Source organism: Paramisgurnus dabryanus, chromosome 2, assembly GCF_030506205.2.
Source record: "Paramisgurnus dabryanus chromosome 2, PD_genome_1.1, whole genome shotgun sequence".
Classification (NCBI taxonomy): Eukaryota; Metazoa; Chordata; class Actinopteri; order Cypriniformes; family Cobitidae; genus Paramisgurnus; species Paramisgurnus dabryanus.
The window spans coordinates 19,616,369-19,637,142 of NC_133338.1; the positions used below are offsets into that span (position 1 = coordinate 19,616,369).

The following is a 20,774-nucleotide window of genomic DNA, read 5'->3' on the forward strand; positions in this document are numbered from 1 at the left end:
ATCAGTATAAAATTAGATGTATGGAAATAATGATAATAAATGAGTTTTATATAAATAAAACTTATTAAAAAGTAATAAGGCCATTGGTAAACTTACTTCTCCTGTACAAATACTCTGCAACTAATGCAGCAACATGAACGTTACACATAGCAGCCTGTGAAGCAAACCAGAAAAAATGAGAGTCACATTAATAATTTAATACAGTTGCCAATTTTGAAGACACCTGGGTTTATTTAGCATAAAATATAGACAAATATAGCTATAAGGAAATATACTTCTACTACTTTTCTAGAAACAGTCCCTGTACTTGACTACAAAATAGATATCATCCAGGAAGTGACCTTTAGCCCAGCACAGCTTCTGCTTAGTTCCTGTGTTTTTCATTTTGAGGATATTTTTATTTTAAGGATCATGAATCACCAAAACGCTACTGATTGCTTCAGTAGTTAGCAAACTATGTTTTATAAAATACATTAATTTATTATATATTCTGTGTAATTTAAACTCAAGAAAATAAGGTTACTAACTATCAGCACTACATTGTATCATTTAATTGTGTTTTATTTAATTTAATTTATAGGTTTGAGATGAATAAGTTTATATCATGAATTTTCTTTGGGAGGACCACAAAGGAATGCAACCAAAAAGTTTGACAAGCACTGGATTACTTAAACATCTGAATACAGAATAAATGAAACCTAATCATTAAACAAGCATAAGATAACTTGCTGAGTTTTAATAATAGGTAACATGAATGCTGTTTAAAAAAAATAATCAAAGAGAACATGAATGTTGCCAAAAAAGGTGATTTACCTAATATTTAACTGATCTCTATCATACACTATACACTATATTAAAATAACCACCAGAGCAATGTCCTAGCATAGGCTGTGTTTATCGTGGTATAAGCTAACATAATTGACTTTATTTCATTGAATTATTTGAAAATAAACCACACCAGCATTTCCACCTTGGGTTTGCATTATTTTCAAACAATTCAAATTCCTGTCATCAATTATTCCTTACTTAATGCGCCAAGTGAGAGTCTAAACAACTTGACACATATTCCCCAGCACCTACAGTACATTAACCAAACAATAGCTGTGTCCCAATTCAAAGGCTGCGACCTTCTAAGGACGTGTTTTCTAAGACCGACTGTGTCACAGCAGCATGACTGAAAGCTGGTTGTCCCAATCCAAAGGCTGTTTAAAATGAAGCCTTAAAGGGGACATTTCAAGACTTTTTTAAGATGTCAAATAAATCTTTGGTGTCCCCAGAGTACATACGTGAAGTTTAAGCTCAAAATATTATATAGATCATTTATTTTAGAAATAAAAATGTCACTTTGTAGGTGTGAGCAATAAAGTGTCATTTTGGGTGTGTCCTTTAACACAGTGGTTTTCAAACTGGGGGCCGCGAGATGGTGCCAGGGGGACCCCAGTTTTATGACATTTTAAATACATTAATTTATCATGAATTCTGTGTAATTAAACCTAAAAAATAAGGCTACTAACCAAAAGCTCTACTTTTTTGGATAAATGATAAATTTGATGAGTTTTTGAACAGTTTTTGTCACAAATTTTCTTTGTGGGGCCGCGAAGGAATGCACCGTACACAAAGGGGGCCGCACGCTGAAAAAGTTTGGGAACCACTGCTTTAACATGCAAATGAGCTGATCTCTGTACTAAATGGCAGTGGCGTGGTTGGATAGTGCAGATTTAGGGGTGGTATTATCCCCTTCTGACATCACCAGGGGAGCCCAATTACAAATGAGCTATTTTTTCATATGCTTGTGGAGAATGGTTTACCAAAACTAAGTTACTGGGTTGATCTTTTTCACATATTCCAAGTTGATAGAAGCACTGGGGACCCAATTATAGCACTTAAACATAGAAAAACTCCTTTAAAACGCATCCTTATTTCTCCATGCTGCTAAGTTTAAAACAAGTGGATCCTTCACAGCTGAGGCTAACTCAAGATATATCGCGCGCCTGTAACGGTTGAATATAACGGCTGGATATTTTAAAATAAACAATTCAAACATTTATTAAATAAAAGTGTGTAATTAGCCGAAAAACCAGTTTTAGTATTATAAGTTATGTTTTGTATTAATATTATTCTATGTATGTTGTGTATATTTCTAAGGTTAATTAATTTGATATACTGTTGGTTTAATCTACATCAACGTGTCATATTTTCTTAAATAAAATGAATATTTTTTCATATTCATTCTAATAAGTCCAAAACATCTCCGCTATGTCCCTGCTAACAGGCGCGGTGTGTGCGTGCAGCAGGTTACGTAAATATTGGGTCTTCTGAAGGCTAGACTGTCACATTTCAGTTCTCTTCGTGGACTTCAAAGGTTGCGACCTTCAAAGATTGAGTGCTCACCTTCTAAGGTTGTGTCCTTAGAAGGTCATATCCTTCAAATTGGAACAAAGCTTACGTTTTAAAAGACACGTGGCATCCTAAACAGCACCATCAAAAAACTACGTGCATTGAGATTTACCTCAGAATAGTCTCCATTCTTGCCATGAGCTCGTGCCATGCTGTCTAGCCAAGTGCGTCTGAGCTCTGGAGTGCTGGCGTATGAACGTGCGAGACTGTACTGAAGGTCAAGCAGCATTTCTGGGTCTTTTTCATGCTCACGCATCTGAGCGGTAGCCATCAGAACGGTACGGATTCGCATTGTGAGCCCTTTCACGTCGGAGGGAAATGTTGTGACCTAGAGATTTGTGTGCACAGAAGAAAGGCAACAGGCCGCTCATATGAATACTGTGCATAATGTAAACATTTACAATAATTGTATGAACATGCAAATAAACTAACTGTGAGCACTCAAACAAGTTTTAAAGGTTTAATTACAATATTTACCAAGAGAGGGAAAGAAATTGGGCAGCCATTTTGACAAATTGTAAATGTCAAAATGTGTTTACATAGCAAATGTTTCACTGTGTTATGGTTTGTCTATGTAAATATGAACTAGACAAACAGCTTTTAATGTTGCACGCACTGGGTTATTCTGTTTTCCTTCTTGTCTTGCAGCACAAGTGTTGCTTTTCTAAAACACTGTGTAAAGTTCAAAGAAGTTCAACAAAAATACAACTGTTTCTAAATGCAAGAAGCTGTCCTTCCTTTACTGTGCGTGTTTATTACAGTCTGTAAAATGACTGCAAATCTTTCATACTGTACCTTCATGACCTTATCGCTGTTGGCAAAGTTGTTGATGATGGACAGCGATTCCTGGAAACGTGAACTGCCTGTGAGCGCCACATCAGCTATAAGTTGGCTCACAGCAATGATTATCTGTTAGTTGGGTGGGACAAAGAGGCAGAATGTAAAAGCAACATTCCAGAAACATTACCAATCTCTATAGGAATTCACCAACCAAAACTGTAAACAAAGTGCAATTTTGGTGCTAAACAAATCAGGATTTTTTAAAAAGTTGTGTTAAATTGAATTAAAATTGTGACTACAGGTCAAAAAAAACTAAAGATGGCTTCTTATTTTGTAAAAATGGTGTACAGATTAATGTCGTGCCAGGACACAGGAGACAATAATGTGACATTGTATACAGTAAGTGTATGTGGTTTAACCAGTCTCACTGGCACCAAGGGGAACTTTTTTGATAACATTCTTCTGGAGCTTAAGATTTACTGCATGCTTTTGATAAGTGCGCATTCACAGACTCTTTAACAGTCTCCTGTAAGCATACAAACTCACGCAATGGTAAATAGTACTCCATGGGTATCTTTAAAAATCAAACATATTTAGATAACCGCAAAAAGTGAATAAGACTGCAATCTCTGCTTCAGTCATTCTTTACTCAGACTGTCTGTGTTATTTTTGAACATTAATGGGTAAATATTGGACAAAACACGTGCTGGGTTAAAATGACCCAATGTTTTGTTGTTGTTATGCAACCATGGGGTATAATAACCCAGCAGTTGGGTTAAAACAACCAGGCATTTGGTCAATTTTAACCTGGCGGTGTGTTCTGTCCAATATTTACCCATAATGGGTTAAAAAATAACCCAGACAGAGTTTACTTTCTTGATGAGCAAAACAACATTAGAAAATAAGTCTTTGTGCTTAAAATAATCCGAAAAAAATTTTCTTGATGAGAATAAGAATATAAGACCTAAGAAAATAAGTCTAGTTTTTAGAACAAAAAAAAAGTGAATTTGTGCTCAAAACAACCGAAAATGAGTGCCAATTAAAACATTTTCTAGAATTTTTCTTGAATTAAGTGTTTAAGAAAAAGGCTTAAGCTTAAGCTTTTTGCTTACCCCATTGGCAAATGTTTTTTTTTTTTTTTGCTTGTTTAAAGCACAAATTCACTCAAATTTTGGGCTCTACTGTATCTTACACCCGGATGCAATGCGCGACGCAAGTGTCTTTTGCTAGTTTCCACCCTGCGCGATTATCATTTTCACGTTTAGCATCACGTTGTTTAAATGGCAAATGCATTTGCGCCCCCTTTTGCGCCCATGGGCATTCTGGTCTGAAAACGAGGTGTGTTCAGGCGCATTGCTATTTTGAGGCAACTAAAACAGACTACGCCATTGACCAACAAAAACCTGGTCTAAAGTCTAAAATCAATGACGCAATATGTTTTTTGTGACTTAAAGAGCGCATCAGTAATATGCGCCTGTAAATGGTAATGCTTAAAAAAACGCATGCCGCTGTCCAAGTGCTGAAACGTGCGGTGAGCCGTTTGTAAATTCTTTATCACCTCTTTGTAACAAATAAAGTATTTTTAGAGTACAAACCTTTTCTAACATACTTGTTAGATACTATGATATTGGATAGCCATACATTTAAAGCAATTAAAGCCTGCTACTTTTACTTACTTACTAAAAGAAAACGGGTTTTAAAGGTTTTAATAAAAAAAATAACAATTTCAATACAAGTGAACAACAACACAATTATTTAACATTAATCTTAAACTGGGGATCTTTTTCCTCCGCTTAGTTTTTCAGTTTACAAATTCCGTCACTAAATAGGGATTAGACATAGCGCCAGCACAACTGGCTTTTAAAGGGGATGAGAGCTGAGACTCTCATTGGTTTATTGCACGTTACGCCCAAAATACTCCCATTACTCATTAAAAAAATAGGACCAACCTTTTTTTTGTGCTCGATGCACAAACCATTTTCTAGTCGTTAAATAAGCAAAAGTAAATTCGGACACGCCCATTTAGACGTTGCGCTGTGCGCTTTAGACAATGCGCTTAGATCGTTAAAATAGGGCCCTTTATGTTTTCTTAGTTAATTTTGCTCATCAAGAAAGTACATCTTGATTTAATAGTTTTTTAGATATTTGTACTGAAAACAAGACAAAAATACAAAGTAAGAATGTCATTTTTTCCATGCAACTATTGCTCAATGATGCAACCAGTGGCAGCTGGTCCAAAAATTTTTTTTGGGGGGGCAAACAAACTCAAAATCAAACTTTTACTGTAGTAATGCAGGACTGTAAATAGCCATTTATCAGGTGACGATCATTACCACTTAGCTAAAATGCTGAAAATGTTACTCTTATAGTCAACTGTTAAAGCATTAAAATGTACTATGAATCTGTGAATTTGAGTATAATGTGGATTTATTTTCAGATTTATTACACACACACCAGAGGTTGCGTTAAGCCCGGGATACACAGCACGATTTTTGGCTGTCCCAGACAAAAGATTACCATGGTGAAACAATCGCCGCAATTTCTATGATTGTGGCTTTTTATAGGTGGTCCTATGTCATACAGTGAGAAAGGTTCAAAGACGGCTGTTTCCTGGTCTTGGGTCCAAAGATAGTCTACGATAGTTTTCTGACAGTGTCAGAAATTCAGTATGATAAGCGCACTTTGTGTTTGCTGCTACAACATTCGTACAGCTATTTGTTTACCACTAGCACATGCTGGTGACGTTGCGCGTGTGATGCAGCCGTCAAGCTTCCGACTAAATAGGTGTCATCATGCCCAACTTTAAACGATTCATGTCGCACAGTGTGATAATGATCTTATAGCAGTGCAAAAATCCTGCTGTGTAGACTTTTTCAATCTCCGTACTTTTTTTTTTGATGAACCGCATTGTAAAAATTCTGTCATAGTCAATTATTATGCGTCATTTCATGTTTTAATAATAATAATAGTTTTCGTTCAAGATGAGCATACAAACTTAAAATGTGTTTGTTTATTTGTAAAGAGAGATGAACAGAGGCCATGCATCAATTTACATGTTTAACATCACACGAAGCAGATGAATTAATGGGGTGCATTAAAAAATCTGATCTTTGTGCTGAACAGGCAAATATGAAAAAATCAAATCAGAAAATACTATTGCAATTAAAAAATCAACAAATGTGTATCAGAATGACACTGTGTATTGTCATAAGATTTGGTGTCTTTACGTCTTGTTACAGTTGTACTTTTGTTCTGGAGACGGAACCTTTTCAGTTAACTTGACCTCTGACTGACACACAGGCTTGTTCGACTTCATGTGGCACCACAAGAACCAAGAGGCAGATGACATCAAACACATACAGAGGAGACTGCTATTGAAATGCTCTTGCGGTACTTTGATGTCATCCACCTGTCAGTTCTTTCGGCACCACAAGCAGCAAAAGCAGCAGTGCTGATCACAACACTTGGGAATGATCTCCGATACCTTTCATCCATCACAGACCCCTTTAAGCGCAATCTGTATACTTTTAAGGGGATCAAATAATACAATTTCATGTTTTCATTTTTATATAATAGGTTATTTAGCTGTTTGTGTATGTATAACATCTGCAAACAACGTTTGGTCTTATTTCTGAAGAGATTGCTTATGCAGACCTGCCTAAAACGCCCCAAGGCATGTTTTGAAATTCTCACGTTTGATTTATAGCCTATACGTTTGTTTTATTTAAAGTAACTGTTATATGATGTTGACTCTGCAAAACTATAGCATACAGAATCTATGTTAGTCAGTCACACATAAGATTAACATAAAGGTGATAACGTTTTATTGTTACAGGAAAATCTTTATTTTGTAAAGTTTAAACAAAAGTGCATCGATTACCCACAGAAGACCTTTATTAACCCAATGGAGCCTTGTGGATTACTTTAGTGAAGGATGAATGCACTTTTTGGGTTACAGAAGTTGTTCCCTGATCCCGTTTTTCTACCATCATAAAGCTTGGAAGAGCAAGGACATTTACTAAAATAACTCGAAATGTGTTGGTCTGAAAGATGATGGACACATGTATCATAGATTGTTTAAGGGTGAGTAAATCATGGGGTAATTTTCATTTTTGATTGGAGTGTTCCTTTAAGTACACCAATAGCTTTTTTCCATTTCACTTAACAAGACTATGAACTTCGTCTGCCCCAAAGGCCCCAAGCATAACAGAGTCAATCTATTGTCTGTAGCAATGTACATCAAGCCACAAATGTTGTAACAAACTTGTATGACCCCTGAAATATCGCCTGCTGGTTACCGCCCAGTTATGACATGCTGCTGTTTTGCATTTGAGCAAAAACGAAAGATCACCAATGGTCTCTGACTCATATTACTTTCTAAAGAATAAACCTCGTGAAATGTCCAAAAATGTCTACTCAATACAAATAAAAACCATATTCAGTGGAATAAATGCCAAATACTTGATTTAAATCAGCCTAAACCGGGTTAACAATCATTATTCACAGCCAAACTTTCACAATGATTTTTGTATTTTTTAAAAGTCAGATCATTGATTTTTTTTCTTGCTCTTACAAATGCTTTGAGCAGAAAAGAGAAACTGTTATCACTTTTCATACTCTGCTACGGCCAACCAGCAAAGCTTTATTATTTTAATGTGAATTTACTACCATCAGTAACCTCTAAGGGGCTGTTTACACTTGGTATTAAGATTTTTGTCGATCGGATCACAAGTGGACGAGAGGGACACATCACGTTTACACCTGGTGTTTAAATCCATCTCTTTTGTCCACTTTCGACCTCTTCTGTCCTGAATACTGTGAGGGGGTGGTCTGTGAGACGGTGGGCGAGTCTCTCTGCTGTCATTCAAACGCGAGCGGGAGTAATTATGAGTTTATATGGACGCAAACTTATATTATGTCGGAGCCCGCTGCTTGTTTAGCAAGTATACATGCTGCACAGTGTTTTGTACGTTTATTTGTTGGAGCTTTCTCTGAATTTTCAGTGCAATTGATGAAATAGGATCGCGCAACTTTCACGCTTTCAAAACGAAACTACGGAGAACACCCGCAGTAGTTTTATCAATGAAAGGCTAAAAATAGCGCTGTTCACCCTATGTTCACGGCAGAAGTCAAAAAAGACGTAAAATTAGTGTTTAATACCTCAGATTAGATAAATGGGCGGAGAGAAGGCGGTCGCATGTGGCTGTTCGAACGCATTCAACCAGATTGCGTTCCGCAACTCCAAAGCGATCCGATCGAAAGTGGTTTCGACTACCTCTGAATGTGGTTGAAAGTGGTCGAAAGTGGATGCGTTCAAAACGTTTTGAACACCGTTTACACCTGGCATTAACGTCGCCCACTTGTGATCCGATCGACGAAAACCCATGTTAATGCCAAGTGTAAACAGCCTCTAAGTTGCAAATGAAACCACATTATATGAAACCACTCCTCCACATACCACTACTGTTTTTACAGAAAGCATACAGTAAATCATTGGCCAAAACGTGTCTTAGGGGATCTGTTTTATCTTGTAAATCGTTCAAATAGCTGTAATAAGTTGTATTGTAACTGAGAAAAACAGATGAAAACAGAAACAGTTCGGCATTATGAAGGATTAGTCTTTACTGGTGACTATCAGTACAGGTAGGTGACATTCATAATTTCCTGGAAAGTGAGTCAGCATGGGAAAACTACAGTACAGAATTCATAACATACCTGCAAGTGCATGCGTAGGAAACTTTTCCTCTTGGTGTATTCAAAGTTGTTCCTCATAAGCAGATAAAGCAGGGCAGAGGCCTCCCCACGTAGCACGCTTAGTTTGGACATACAGCACTTCAGGACCTCGTAACACAGCGAACTGCACAGCGTTACACGGCCTTTAAAGAGGGGCATCTGGAACTAGAAACACAAATACAGTAGATCAAAAACGTTTGTATGTTTTGAAACGTCTGGCACTTCTTGTTAAAAATATATTAATGTAAATATTTCAAATTCCCTTTCTAAATTGCAGATGTTCATCAATGCATGCCTAATTACCAACATTTCATTTGTTAACGGCTTTACCAGAAAGATCAAATACATCAGTGAAAACCAGCCTGAACCAGATTGTTAACTCGCACAGGTCTGGTTCTTTCAGGAGGGTTTAAAGACATGTGGTCATTCTTTAGGTTTACCTTGATAATGAAAGACCGCAGGGAGGCAAAGATGTGTTTGATTGCCGCCTCTGATTGTCCAACTTTCAGTAAGGTGAGGTACGTTTCAAAGACTTTTGTCATCAGAGCATTGTGACCATCATTTTCCAGCAGCTGATTCTGTCAGGATCCATTATTCAGAATGTTATGAACAGTTTAAGTAGGGAATTTGTTCATTATGAAGCTTGTGAAAATTGTTGAATACTGTACCTTAAAGGCCTGGGTGAATAGTGAGAGGACATCCAGCACAGTTAGACAGGTTTCTGTTGAAATATTTCCCTCAACCAACGCTTGGTGGCTTGTCTCTCCTTCAGTGGGACCACCAGCTGAAATGCACAATACCACATGTTAAACAATAGTAGATGGCAGTGACGGCTAGTGACTTCTTTTTTCGAGGGCACTCGATGTGAAGTTCGTCACAACTTGTATGTAGGCCGAAATGTGTGTGGTTCCTTTTTAAAAAATATGTGTTCTGCGCGTCGAGAGATCCTGTGTGCATCATGTGTCTTGTCAAAATAAGTGCCTGCTGCAGACGCGTCTAAAGGGTTTATGATAAAAGAGATGCTCGACTTTGCCAGATAATCTCATGCGTAATCAGAGTTTAGTGTTGAGGGAGTGTATTGCGTGTATTTTGTGAACGTGAGCGTCTCTTTTATCATAAAAAGTTTTGACGCGTGTGCAGCAGGCACATATTTTAACAAAACACGTGATGCACATGGTTCACATGACGCAACAAACATATATTTTGAAAACGCAAGCAACACACATGACACTCCGAACATTTGAATTTGCGCCCCTCGGATGAGCAGTCATGAGCCGCCACTGGTAGACGGTCTGAAAATGCGAGTCACTCAAAAGTCACTCATATGGTTTGTAAGAAGTATTTAAATTATTGTTTATCTCACAGTCTTAAGAAAAGACAGAAATACATGCACATGCATTAAAAGTCTGTGTAAAGCAAAATTAAATATGTGTTTCCGTACATTCCCAGTTTGTCTCACCACAGAAGGTATAAACGGTTTCATCGGACACTTGACAGGATACACATCTGGATCCGAACTTTACTTCCAGTTTCATTTTTTTATGGTCTGACTAGTTGCTAAACTGATCTATTGAACAAATGCCTCGTCGAAAATAACAAATGTTTTGGTTTCCTAGGTAATCTATGTGTTGCTTTTTTTTTGCTTGTTATATAAATAAACTAAGTTTAAAGAACTTTGTTGTTATTTATTCTTAGCGGAGTTTACCGGAAGTTACGTGCGGACCACGACAGCCGCTTTATGATGTTACTGCTAAAACTGCTATACATTTAGGGCCCTATCATACACCTGGCGCAATGCAGTGCAATGTGAGACGCAAGTGTTTTTTGCTAGTATCAGCCCAGCGCAGTTATCATGTTCACGTTCAGCACCACGTTGTTTAACTCTTTCACCGCCACTGACGAGATATCTTGTCAATTAAGAGAAAATGCTTCCCTGCCAATGACGAGATTTTCCGTCTTTCAACAATACCGCTATTAAACCCGGAAGTATTGCCCTATGGCAAGCGGCTGCATGTCCGTGTCTGTTTTTTAAAGATCGCTCTGAATGGGATCTCTATGAAAAGTCCGTCACAAAAATTGAATTATCTCTGCTTTTTGCTCAAAATGTGGTGTTTTTGCAGAAACCTACCCATATTCAAAACCTGATTACAAAAGAACCACTGAAGGTAGGATGAAACTTTTTTTTTTTTGAAAGCAGAGGGTCTGTTCTTTCATTTGGTATATTGTATGTTTATATATTTAAAGAAGAACATTTTCTGGAAGGCATTAAACTTTGGTGAAAATCATGAAAAACGCTGGCGCTGGCTGGCAACTTTTTTTTAAAACGCTGGCGGTGAAAGAGTTAAATTGCAAATGCATTTGCGCCCAATTTTCCTGGTCTGAAAACGAGGTGTGTTCTGGCACATTGTTGACGCGTTGCTATTTTGAGGCAAATAAAATAGACTATGCCATTGACCAACTAAAACCAATAGACTATGCCCAAAACACACCCATTACTCATTACGAAAATAGAAACAACTCCTTTAGACTGTGTGCTACACTCTTAAAACGAATGTGTTAAATTAACACATCTTGTGTCTAGTTAAGGACAACACACCTAGTGTGTTGTCCTTAATTTAACACATCTCTGTGTTATTTTTAGAACAACACACTTTGTGTTGTTTTAACACATCTTGTGTTGTCCCTTTTATTTATATGAACTCTAAATCAGCACGAAATGACACATAATGTGTTAAAATTAACACATAATGTGTTAAATAGTTTAACACAAAGCAATGTGTTAAAATTAACACACCATGGATGTGTTAATTTTAACACATTGCTTTGTGTTAAACTATTTAACACATTATGTGTTGTTTTTAACACATTATGTGTTATTTCGTGCTGATTTAGAGTTCATATAAATAAAAGGGACAACACAAGTTGTGTTAAAACAACACAAAGTGTGTTGTTCTAAAAATAACACAGAGATGTGTTAAATTAAGGACAACACACTAGGTGTGTTGTCCTTAACTAGACACAAGATGTGTTAATTTAACACATTCGTTTTAAGAGTGTAGGCGCACAAACCATTTTTTCCGTCGTTAAATTAGCAAAAGTGGATTCGGACACGCCCTTTTAGACTGTGTGCCGTACGCTTTAGACCATGCGCTTAGATTGTTAAAATAGGGCCCTTAAGGTGCATTTAAGGTATACATTTTATCAGTATGTCAGAGGTGGATGCAACTTTGGAAAGCATCATGCTACGAGTTGAACACTAGAAACACTGATATAAGATAATGAAAGTGAATTAAGACATGTTTAGACCATTTTTTCATGTTGGGCAGATCTATAACGTATAAGCTTGCTTTTGAAATATTAATCAAAACCTCATGTATTGCATGTTCTAACTCTCACTGCATACTCCTGAATAATTCCAATGTATTGCACTGTAGGATTATTGAATAATTAGTACTAATGACAAAAGTTACCCATATTCAGAGTAAGTGAGGTATCCATAGTGCCAAATTGCTGCAGTTTTGCTTGCATGAGGCTTGCTCGAGCTCGCATCACTGGCATGGTCTGAGATTTCCTCTCTGGATAAAAAAGTTTGGACACCCATGGGTCCAGGTTTCTAAACAAAAACAACACATACAGAAACAAAGACACAGTGTTCACATGGTGCGAATCTTGATACCGCTGCTAATTTGATTACAAACAATTGTATTAAAATATCTGGGTTTGATGACTAGATAACAGTATCAAAGCTGCGGTAAATGTAAATGTAGGGGATTTTATCATGGTTCATTATCGTGGGAAACATGACATTGTTGAGTCTCTCTACGGCGTACCGGCTGATGTTTCGTTTTCCTACGTAGCGAAACTGGATTATGCAGATCCTGTGGAAAGAGGACAAAAATGTGTCTATTATTTGATATAGTCAAAAGAGAAAGTGTTTTAGGTTTGCAAACACATTGCTCTTAAAATACTTTACACTTGATTTCACAAAATGTGTCAAAACTCATGCAATGCAGGTACATAATGGGTTTTTATTACCGCTGCTAAGGACAATACAAAGGGAATGCCAACTGTCAGTTTCTCTTTTCAACGATTTAAAGTTGGTTACATTTTGTGAACTGTTAACCTCCAGTGTAAAAGTAACTATCACTACATTATGTGTAATGATAATCCATCAATCTCAGAGAATAATCAGTCCAATTGTTCATCTCATTTGAATATTTTAATGTAATTGCTGCTATTACCACCATTGTAAATTGGCTCATGTAGCCTCATCTCAATTTTGCACAGCTGTTAATGTGATTGCTGCCCCTGTTATATTGTATTGCACTCAATTTGCATAGTATTGCACTATTGTTAATGTTAATACTGTACATACGTTAGTACTGTACATTTGCATTTTATAGTTTAAATTTAGGCAGCATAGGTTTTATTATTATGTTTCTTACATTGTATGCATGTACACGTGTAGTATGTGTGTATAGTCTTGGCATCCCTTGTGGACACCAAAGTAAGAATTTTATCACTAAGGGAAACCTGCTTTCCTCACTGGGTATATGACAATAAATGCTTTAAATCTTTGAATTAAAGCAAAAATAATTTTCAGTATGAAACAAGATGCATGATCACATGTTGAGGAGCACTGGTGCATGCAATAGTCATTATGCCTTTGTAGGTTGGCCTGCTGTATAACTATAACTAGATCAAAAAGGTTAAACAAGGCCACATGTGAAAGTAGCAAGTCACTTACTCTAGAAGACTGAGGAAGTTCATGATATCTTGAGGATTGACTTTAGACCAGTAAGCCATCAGGGTGTCTGTGGGTAGACATTGCATAAGACACAAATAAAATCATTAATGCAACATCACTCAGCTCTTCCTGTTCACAGTGACATTTTCATACTTTCTCAGGATGAATTGAGCTTGGATGACATTCAGACTGTTGACCAATGAATTTAAAGTTACTTTATCTTTGATTTCAATGAATTCTCATCATTTTGACTTTTATTAATAACAAAATATTTCCGTATTTACATTTCTGTAATTCATACAGTATAAATTTGTTTTCTTGAATAAGTAAAATGTGTGTAGCTTTCAGATGAGTTTACACCGCGTTCCAAATTATTATGCACATGCAATTTTGTTTATTTTTCCAATACAGTCAGTAAGTTTACAATTTTTATACCCTCAACACTTATATGAAAGTGTGGATGTTATTCTATTTTAATGAAAGAAATACATCAAAAGATACTGAAAAATATGCAAAATATGCTTTTCCAAATTATTATGCAGAATGCACTTTTATAATGATATTATGGATTATAATGATCCAAAAACAGATATCTGTCAAATGTGCTGCATGGACACAAAACAACATTGTCCAAAAAACACAAGTAAGTATACAAGTCTAGGTTGTGTCTTTATTTCACTTGAAGACACTAGTATTGCATCCCTAAGTTGATGTTTTGAATTATAGTGCTGTCCACCTCACAGATCTTTCATATAAGGATGCTTCACAGGCTCTTAAATAGGAGTAAGATTAGAAGATGATGGAGGTCACACCTTGATTTATTTCTTATTTTATGCCCATATGAATTAAAATAGTCAGTGATGCTTTTGGCAGCATGTGATGGTGTATTATCTTCCATGATTCCCTTTATATCCCACTGTGAACATAATTTAGGACCTCTGCATATCTTCTAGATAACCGTTTGACACCCTCAGGGACCCTAAAGGGACCTACCATCTCACTTCCCAATTTTCCAGCTCAAATTATTACTCTGCCACCTCTTTTTAATGTTACAGTCTTGTTTAAATATTGTGGCTATTCACCAACAATACAGAATGGCATTCATCTACATTATTCAGTGTATTATGGCATGTCAATGAATAAAACTGTCTTCTTGTATTCTGAGCTCACAACAAATTTTTTTGCAAGTTTTGGTTTAAGGAAGGGGTAGAAATACAGCTTTATGCACTAAAGCAGTGGTTCTCAACTCCAGTCCTCGCCCCCCCCATAATGTTTTGGAGGTCTCTTGATATGAAACACCTGATGTAACTAATTAGGCTCCTTCCAGAATGTTTGAAACTTTTTCTTAGTAAACACACTTACAGTACAAGCTGATGAACTGAATCAGGTGTTTTATATTTGGAGACATCTAAAATTTTCTGGGAGGGAGGAGGGGGGGCCCGAGGACTGGAGTTGAGAACCACTGCACTAAAGGATCCCGTATTAAAGGGGTTCTTGGGATTCCAGAGACATCAGCAGGTTTAAATACATGTTTGGTTCTTACTGTGGCTTTTTTGCTGCCTTGTCCTAAAAAATATTTTAAAAAGCCTTTATATAGTCACATCTTTCTGTACTGTGAATCACTCATGAATCTTATAATAGTTCAATAATTTCTGTTTCTATCCACCAAATATAAATTGTTGTAGGAAGTAATTTGCTTTTTTAAAAGAATGTACACATTTTTTTATCTTTAGAAAGATCGTTTTTCATACCCATATTGTAGGAGAACTACAACTTGCTTAATAATTTGGAACAAATGGTAAATGGACTGCATTTATATAGCGCCTTCATAGACCAATGGCCATCCAAAGCGCTTTACAATTTGCCTCACATTCACCCATTCACTCACACATTCATACACCGACGGTGGTGTCAGCCATGCAAGGCGCCATCCAGCTCGTCAGGAACAGCATATTTTTCAAAGTATTAAAGTATGTTTTGACATTTTAATTTGATTTAAAAAGAATAACATCCAGGGGCGCTGTAAAGGGGGGGGGGGGGTAAACAATGACGATTCTCGGGGCCCACGAGTAAGAGGGGGCCCAGAGAAGCCCCCAAAATTGTGGTGCTAAAAAATATTTAATAGTAAAAATTATTAACTTTAAATTATTCCGTTTCCTGGTATCAAAAAAATGTGTTTGTTTAGGAAACACAAACGTACGTGGGCACCTTTACCCCCTCTCAATTATTATAAAATTGTATAATCCAGGCAACACAGCTTGACTTCACTTATAGCGCCAGCTGAATATCAACTTGACTTACAAGGAAGTGAAAATGCCTCAAAAATCTGGAAGTCAAAAACGGAAAGAGAAAAAAATTAGAGAATTGAAAGAGGCAAAGGGTCGACATTGTTACCCAATTTTTCACAAGAAAAGGTGGGTTTGTAAGTAGGCCTAAAGTGTAAGTGGACTGCCCGCCCGTGACAATGATTGTAGCCTACTGTACGGCATTTTCTGTCCTTACGCGCATGCTTTGTACATGAGGCCCCCAGGTCTCTACAGTAGCATTTTTCGACAAGTAAGCACGTTTGAATAGAGCAGAGTGTAGCGGGTGCACGGCTTTGGCTCACAGGCAGCCGTTGTCGGCAGCTTTGTACGATTTATTTAGACAAAGTTATTGACTATGCAAATTTCAAAACGGTCAAAATTATGCTTTGTTTGTTCTAAGATAATTATTTAAAGATAATTACCACACTGCAAAAAATTATTTTCAAGAATTATTTTCAAGAAAAAAAAAGTATTTTTGTCTTGTTTTCAGTAAAAATATCTAAAATTTCTTAAATAAAGATGCTTTTTCATGATGAGCAAAACGACCCAAGAAAATTTATCTAGTTTTTAGACCAAAAATATTACATTTAAGTGAACTTCTGCCAATGAAAAAAAAAAATCTGCCAATGGGGTAAGCAAAAAAATCTTAAACATTTTGCTTAAACACCAAATTCAAGAAAAATTCAAGAAAAATTTGCTTACCCCAATGGCAGATTTTTTTGCTTGTTTTATGCACAAAATCCCTTAAATGTAATATTTTTGGTCTAAAAACTAGATTTATTTTCTTGGGTCGTTTCGCTCATCAAGAAAAAGCATCTTAATTTAAGAATTTTTTGAATTTTTTTCTAAAAAAACGAGACAAAAATACAAATTTTTTTTTTCTTGAAAATAATTTTTTGCAATGCATAAGTTTAAATGTTGCGGTTAAAATGAGTGCTGGTGGCCGTTCTAGTGTTAAAAGTGCATGATAAGGGAACTCAATTTTCTCCCCATGTTAGGTCATGAAAACGCTGGAAAAATAACAATACACAGTTTTAGTAAATGTTCAACACAGCAAAAAATGACTTTCTTATTCAGTATTTTTGTCTTGTTTTCAGTAGAAATATCTAAAAATTCTTAAATTAAGATGCTTTTTCTTGATGAGCAAAATCACCTAAGTAAATGAGTCTAGTTTTAAGACAAATTAATATACAATTTAAGTGAAATTGTCCTTAAAACAAGCAAACTGATCTGCCAATCTCAAACAAAAAAATTGTGAAATAAGGTTTCTTTTTTTCTTAAACACTTAATTCAAGTAAAATTTTCTCACCCCATTGGTAGTCAAAATACGAAGCGCATGATTTTAGGTAAATTAATATGAAAAAAGTCTCAGCTGTGTTGGGGCCCTGTCAAGATTCTTTTCATGGGGCCCAAAATTCTTAGCAGTGCCCCTGACAACATCCATACCATCATATAAGTGTTGACGGTAAAATAAAATGTGTAAACTTACTGACTGTACTGGAAAAAAAATGGCATGTGCATAATAATTTGGAACGTGGTGTACAAAAAGGTAAAACCTCATCCAAAGAGAGCTGGTAAAAAGGATAACTTTACTTAGGACTTCACAAACTTCATAATAATTGCTTTTTTCATTTTTTAAAACCTAGATTTAATATGTGGTATAAGAGAAAAGTAACAATACATTATAAGCTAGATTTTGACATTTTACATGTATGCATTCGGCAGACTACAGTGCATTCAGTTCATTCATTTTATCAGTATTTACCATTACCAGTTATGTAAATGTCATTTACATTAAATGTAAATGTAATTTAAATCCAAAACTTGCCACTACAATGCTGTGTTGAAATTTTCTGAATTGTTTTTAGCGTGTTGCTATTTTGCTATGGAGTTCAGAGGGTGAAAAACCCCAACCTTAAGTCAAAATGAATGCTTGGCTTTAACAACCACAACCAACAGAAGTAGACCGGTAAACATGATGCAAATAAAACGTTGCGGGTCATGTATAGCGTGTTTACCATCTGACAAAGTTCTTATGATGTGCAGGTAACACAAAAGCAGCCCTCTGATCTCATACTGGCCCAGATGGCCAACGGCAGGCACAGCGCTCTTTGTAGAACTGCGCCTGTTTAACTGAGCAGATGTGAAAAAGATGACAAAATGATAAGTGTTGTTAGCGATGATGTTATCTGTGGACATGTGCAACAACTGTTTTACCTCATTAATGTCTGGTGTACCAGGATCCCCATACATTGATCTCCTCACGTGTCCATTCTGGGTGGTTACACTGCCTGTGAAACACACACATGCACACAACCATCTATAATTTATGTGTGACTGTTACCTGTGGTATATGTTGTTAAAACCTTTTATACTCACTTGGCTCCTTATCAAGGATGCTGCTCCTGCGGCTGTCCGTTGAACCTGCCACAGATAAGTCATCCCGGTACTAGAGGATCATGAAAAACAGGAAGCGGTTATCTGGCTCTTTCAAGAATGTGGAAGGTTAAAGTTTACACTTCGATTTTGTTTAACTTGTATGTCTATTTTAAGTTATTAAACAGTGCACAGGCATAATATAGTTATATAATAATAAAGAAATCACAATAATTTTTCATGACTATGGCAATGCTTAAGCATACAGTATATACTGTTGTGGTTATACCTCTACTTCTGTGCAGCTTAAAAATATCATTGTGCTAAATACCATTATGCCATTATGCCATTTCCAAGACCGATATTAGACATCTAGTTGAAGGGTAGACAGACGCCATTGTTAACATTTCATTCTTTTATTTCTGTAAAGACTACAATGCAACATCTTTGACTTATCCTTCTGTTTGGATTGACATCTAACAAACATTTCAATGCACTCAGCAATACGCATTACATAAAATATAGATTTTAAGTGATTGTAGATCCAGTATGAGTGAAAAATAGGTGTTTACCATAAGGCCAATGCCATTTCTATAGAGTTGCTTGGGGCTGTTCATCTGACTGAGGTTCTGGTACAGCAGCTCAAACAGTGGTAGGTACAGCAGACAGATACGAGCTTGTTGGTTCTTTAATAAAGTCACGAGATAATGAAAGATTAATGAGTTATTTTGTCAGGTCATGAATGGAACACAATACACTGCACTGTAGGTTCAATTTGAATAAGCAGAGCTTAAGTATATTGCGTGCTGTTTCGATGTGTTTTCTTGCATATTTTCTTTGCATATTGCAAATTGATGCTTGCTAGGGCTGTACATTTAAAGGAACATTTGTAATTAATTTCGAATCAAATCATTGATTTAAGCATAACATGCATATAGATACATAAATGATAAATGCAATGATACATAAAGTATTCATAAACAGATATAGGGCTTCAGTATAGAGCATCTGTTGCGTTTAACTGAATGCATTAACTGATCAATAATTGATAAAACTGTGGATTAATTGTTAAGAACTTTAGCGTTAACTAGTCAAAATCTCAAAAGCCCAGCCCTAAGTTTCTATGACATCCTGGTCCCTATACAGTATATGGCCCGTGTGTCAGGTAAAGGGAGGACAGAACCCAAGTGCAGACAGCAGTTTCGCAAAAAGACTTTAATTAATGAACAAAAACAGGAAACAAAAGCCCACGAGGGGGCAAACAACATAAACAAGATACCTTAACACAAGACAGACTAAACACTAAACTTGCTATAAACTACTAGACAATAAACATGACTATAATTTACACTTGACTTAGACTTGACAACATTGGGTAAACTTCTCAGATAGAAAGTACAAAACGAACGAGCACAGGACAGCAAACACAAGGGTATAGAGGGTATGCACGTGACGTCACCTTCGGCGAAAACGACTGTGGTTACGCCCACTGAGTGGCAAAAGACAGAGTGGCATGATTTGAGTACAGTGCGAAATCAGCGAAAACACAGGGAAAACGTGTCTAAATGGGAAAGGCTGTTGTGCGATAGACTGTACTAACAGATTAACAAGAATTCAGAGCTATCATTTTACAGACTGCCAAAAAACACTGAAAGGAGAAGTAAATTGATCATTCATTCCAACTTCCACAGACCACAGGTGGGTTGACAAGTTGCTAGGGTCACTATGAAAGGTTTTACTTTCTACCTAAAGTATTTTTTCAAGTATTTGTATTTTATCCGTGTTTTTCTTTGGAAAACCATTAGTGCTGAGCGATAATTCGATAACGATAATTTTACCGATGTAAACTTTTTTGATAAAACGATAAGGACAGTTCGATAAGTGATCGATAATGTTTACGCACTGTGCGTAATGTTGCCCGAGCACTTCCGGATGCGGCACGCGCTCTTGGTTTACCATCACAGTGACTTGAAGGAGTGGAAGATGAGGCAAGTTATTCATTTATTAGTAGAGACCTATGATTTTCGCGATGCGAATAACGCGGACGGAATCACGGAATCCAAATGCGCGGAAACATTTTCTTGTGTGTAATGTTGGACGCGCAAACAGGGTTCGTCAAACACAGCAGACACACGCGTGATCACTGAACTAAGTTTTCTATCTTGAACATAAACAGCTGTTATTCAGTATATTGAAACGTAAAGCAGTATGTCTTGGGTCTTAAAGTGACAGTAGTCTGCTGCTTTTGTGTCAGAAATGTGTTGAATTCATAACAAATAGATTTACATTTAATACAGATGCATTAAAACAAGATTTTAGTATTTGTATTTGTCATGTTCTGAATAAAAAGTAGTTTAAAACCATTATTAACTGTCTGGTTTTTAGAATTTTCATTCAGGAGCAAAAATCTGAATCGTTCTTTTGAGCCGGTTCTC

The 20,774-nt window shown here is 36.4% G+C and overlaps 1 protein-coding gene across 2 annotated transcripts in view; it reads right to left on the bottom strand.

The window, feature by feature from the left end:
- The window catches only part of dock11 (dedicator of cytokinesis 11), a 107,824-nt gene that overhangs the window by 17,510 nt on the left and 69,540 nt on the right, over positions 1–20,774 (bottom strand). For both annotated transcript variants that reach the window (XM_065275518.2, XM_065275515.2), the window contains 13 exons: positions 18,912–19,025; positions 18,343–18,412; positions 18,181–18,254; positions 17,982–18,096; positions 13,658–13,724; positions 12,741–12,788; positions 12,381–12,523; positions 9,579–9,694; positions 9,351–9,488; positions 8,893–9,075; positions 3,193–3,306; positions 2,510–2,725; positions 97–154 (listed from right to left, as the gene is read on the bottom strand). In XM_065275518.2, the coding sequence (XP_065131590.1) occupies positions 97–154; positions 2,510–2,725; positions 3,193–3,306; positions 8,893–9,075; positions 9,351–9,488; positions 9,579–9,694; positions 12,381–12,523; positions 12,741–12,788; positions 13,658–13,724; positions 17,982–18,096; positions 18,181–18,254; positions 18,343–18,412; positions 18,912–19,025 (1,456 nt within the window). The remainder of the gene's footprint in view (positions 1–96; positions 155–2,509; positions 2,726–3,192; positions 3,307–8,892; positions 9,076–9,350; positions 9,489–9,578; positions 9,695–12,380; positions 12,524–12,740; positions 12,789–13,657; positions 13,725–17,981; positions 18,097–18,180; positions 18,255–18,342; positions 18,413–18,911; positions 19,026–20,774) is intronic.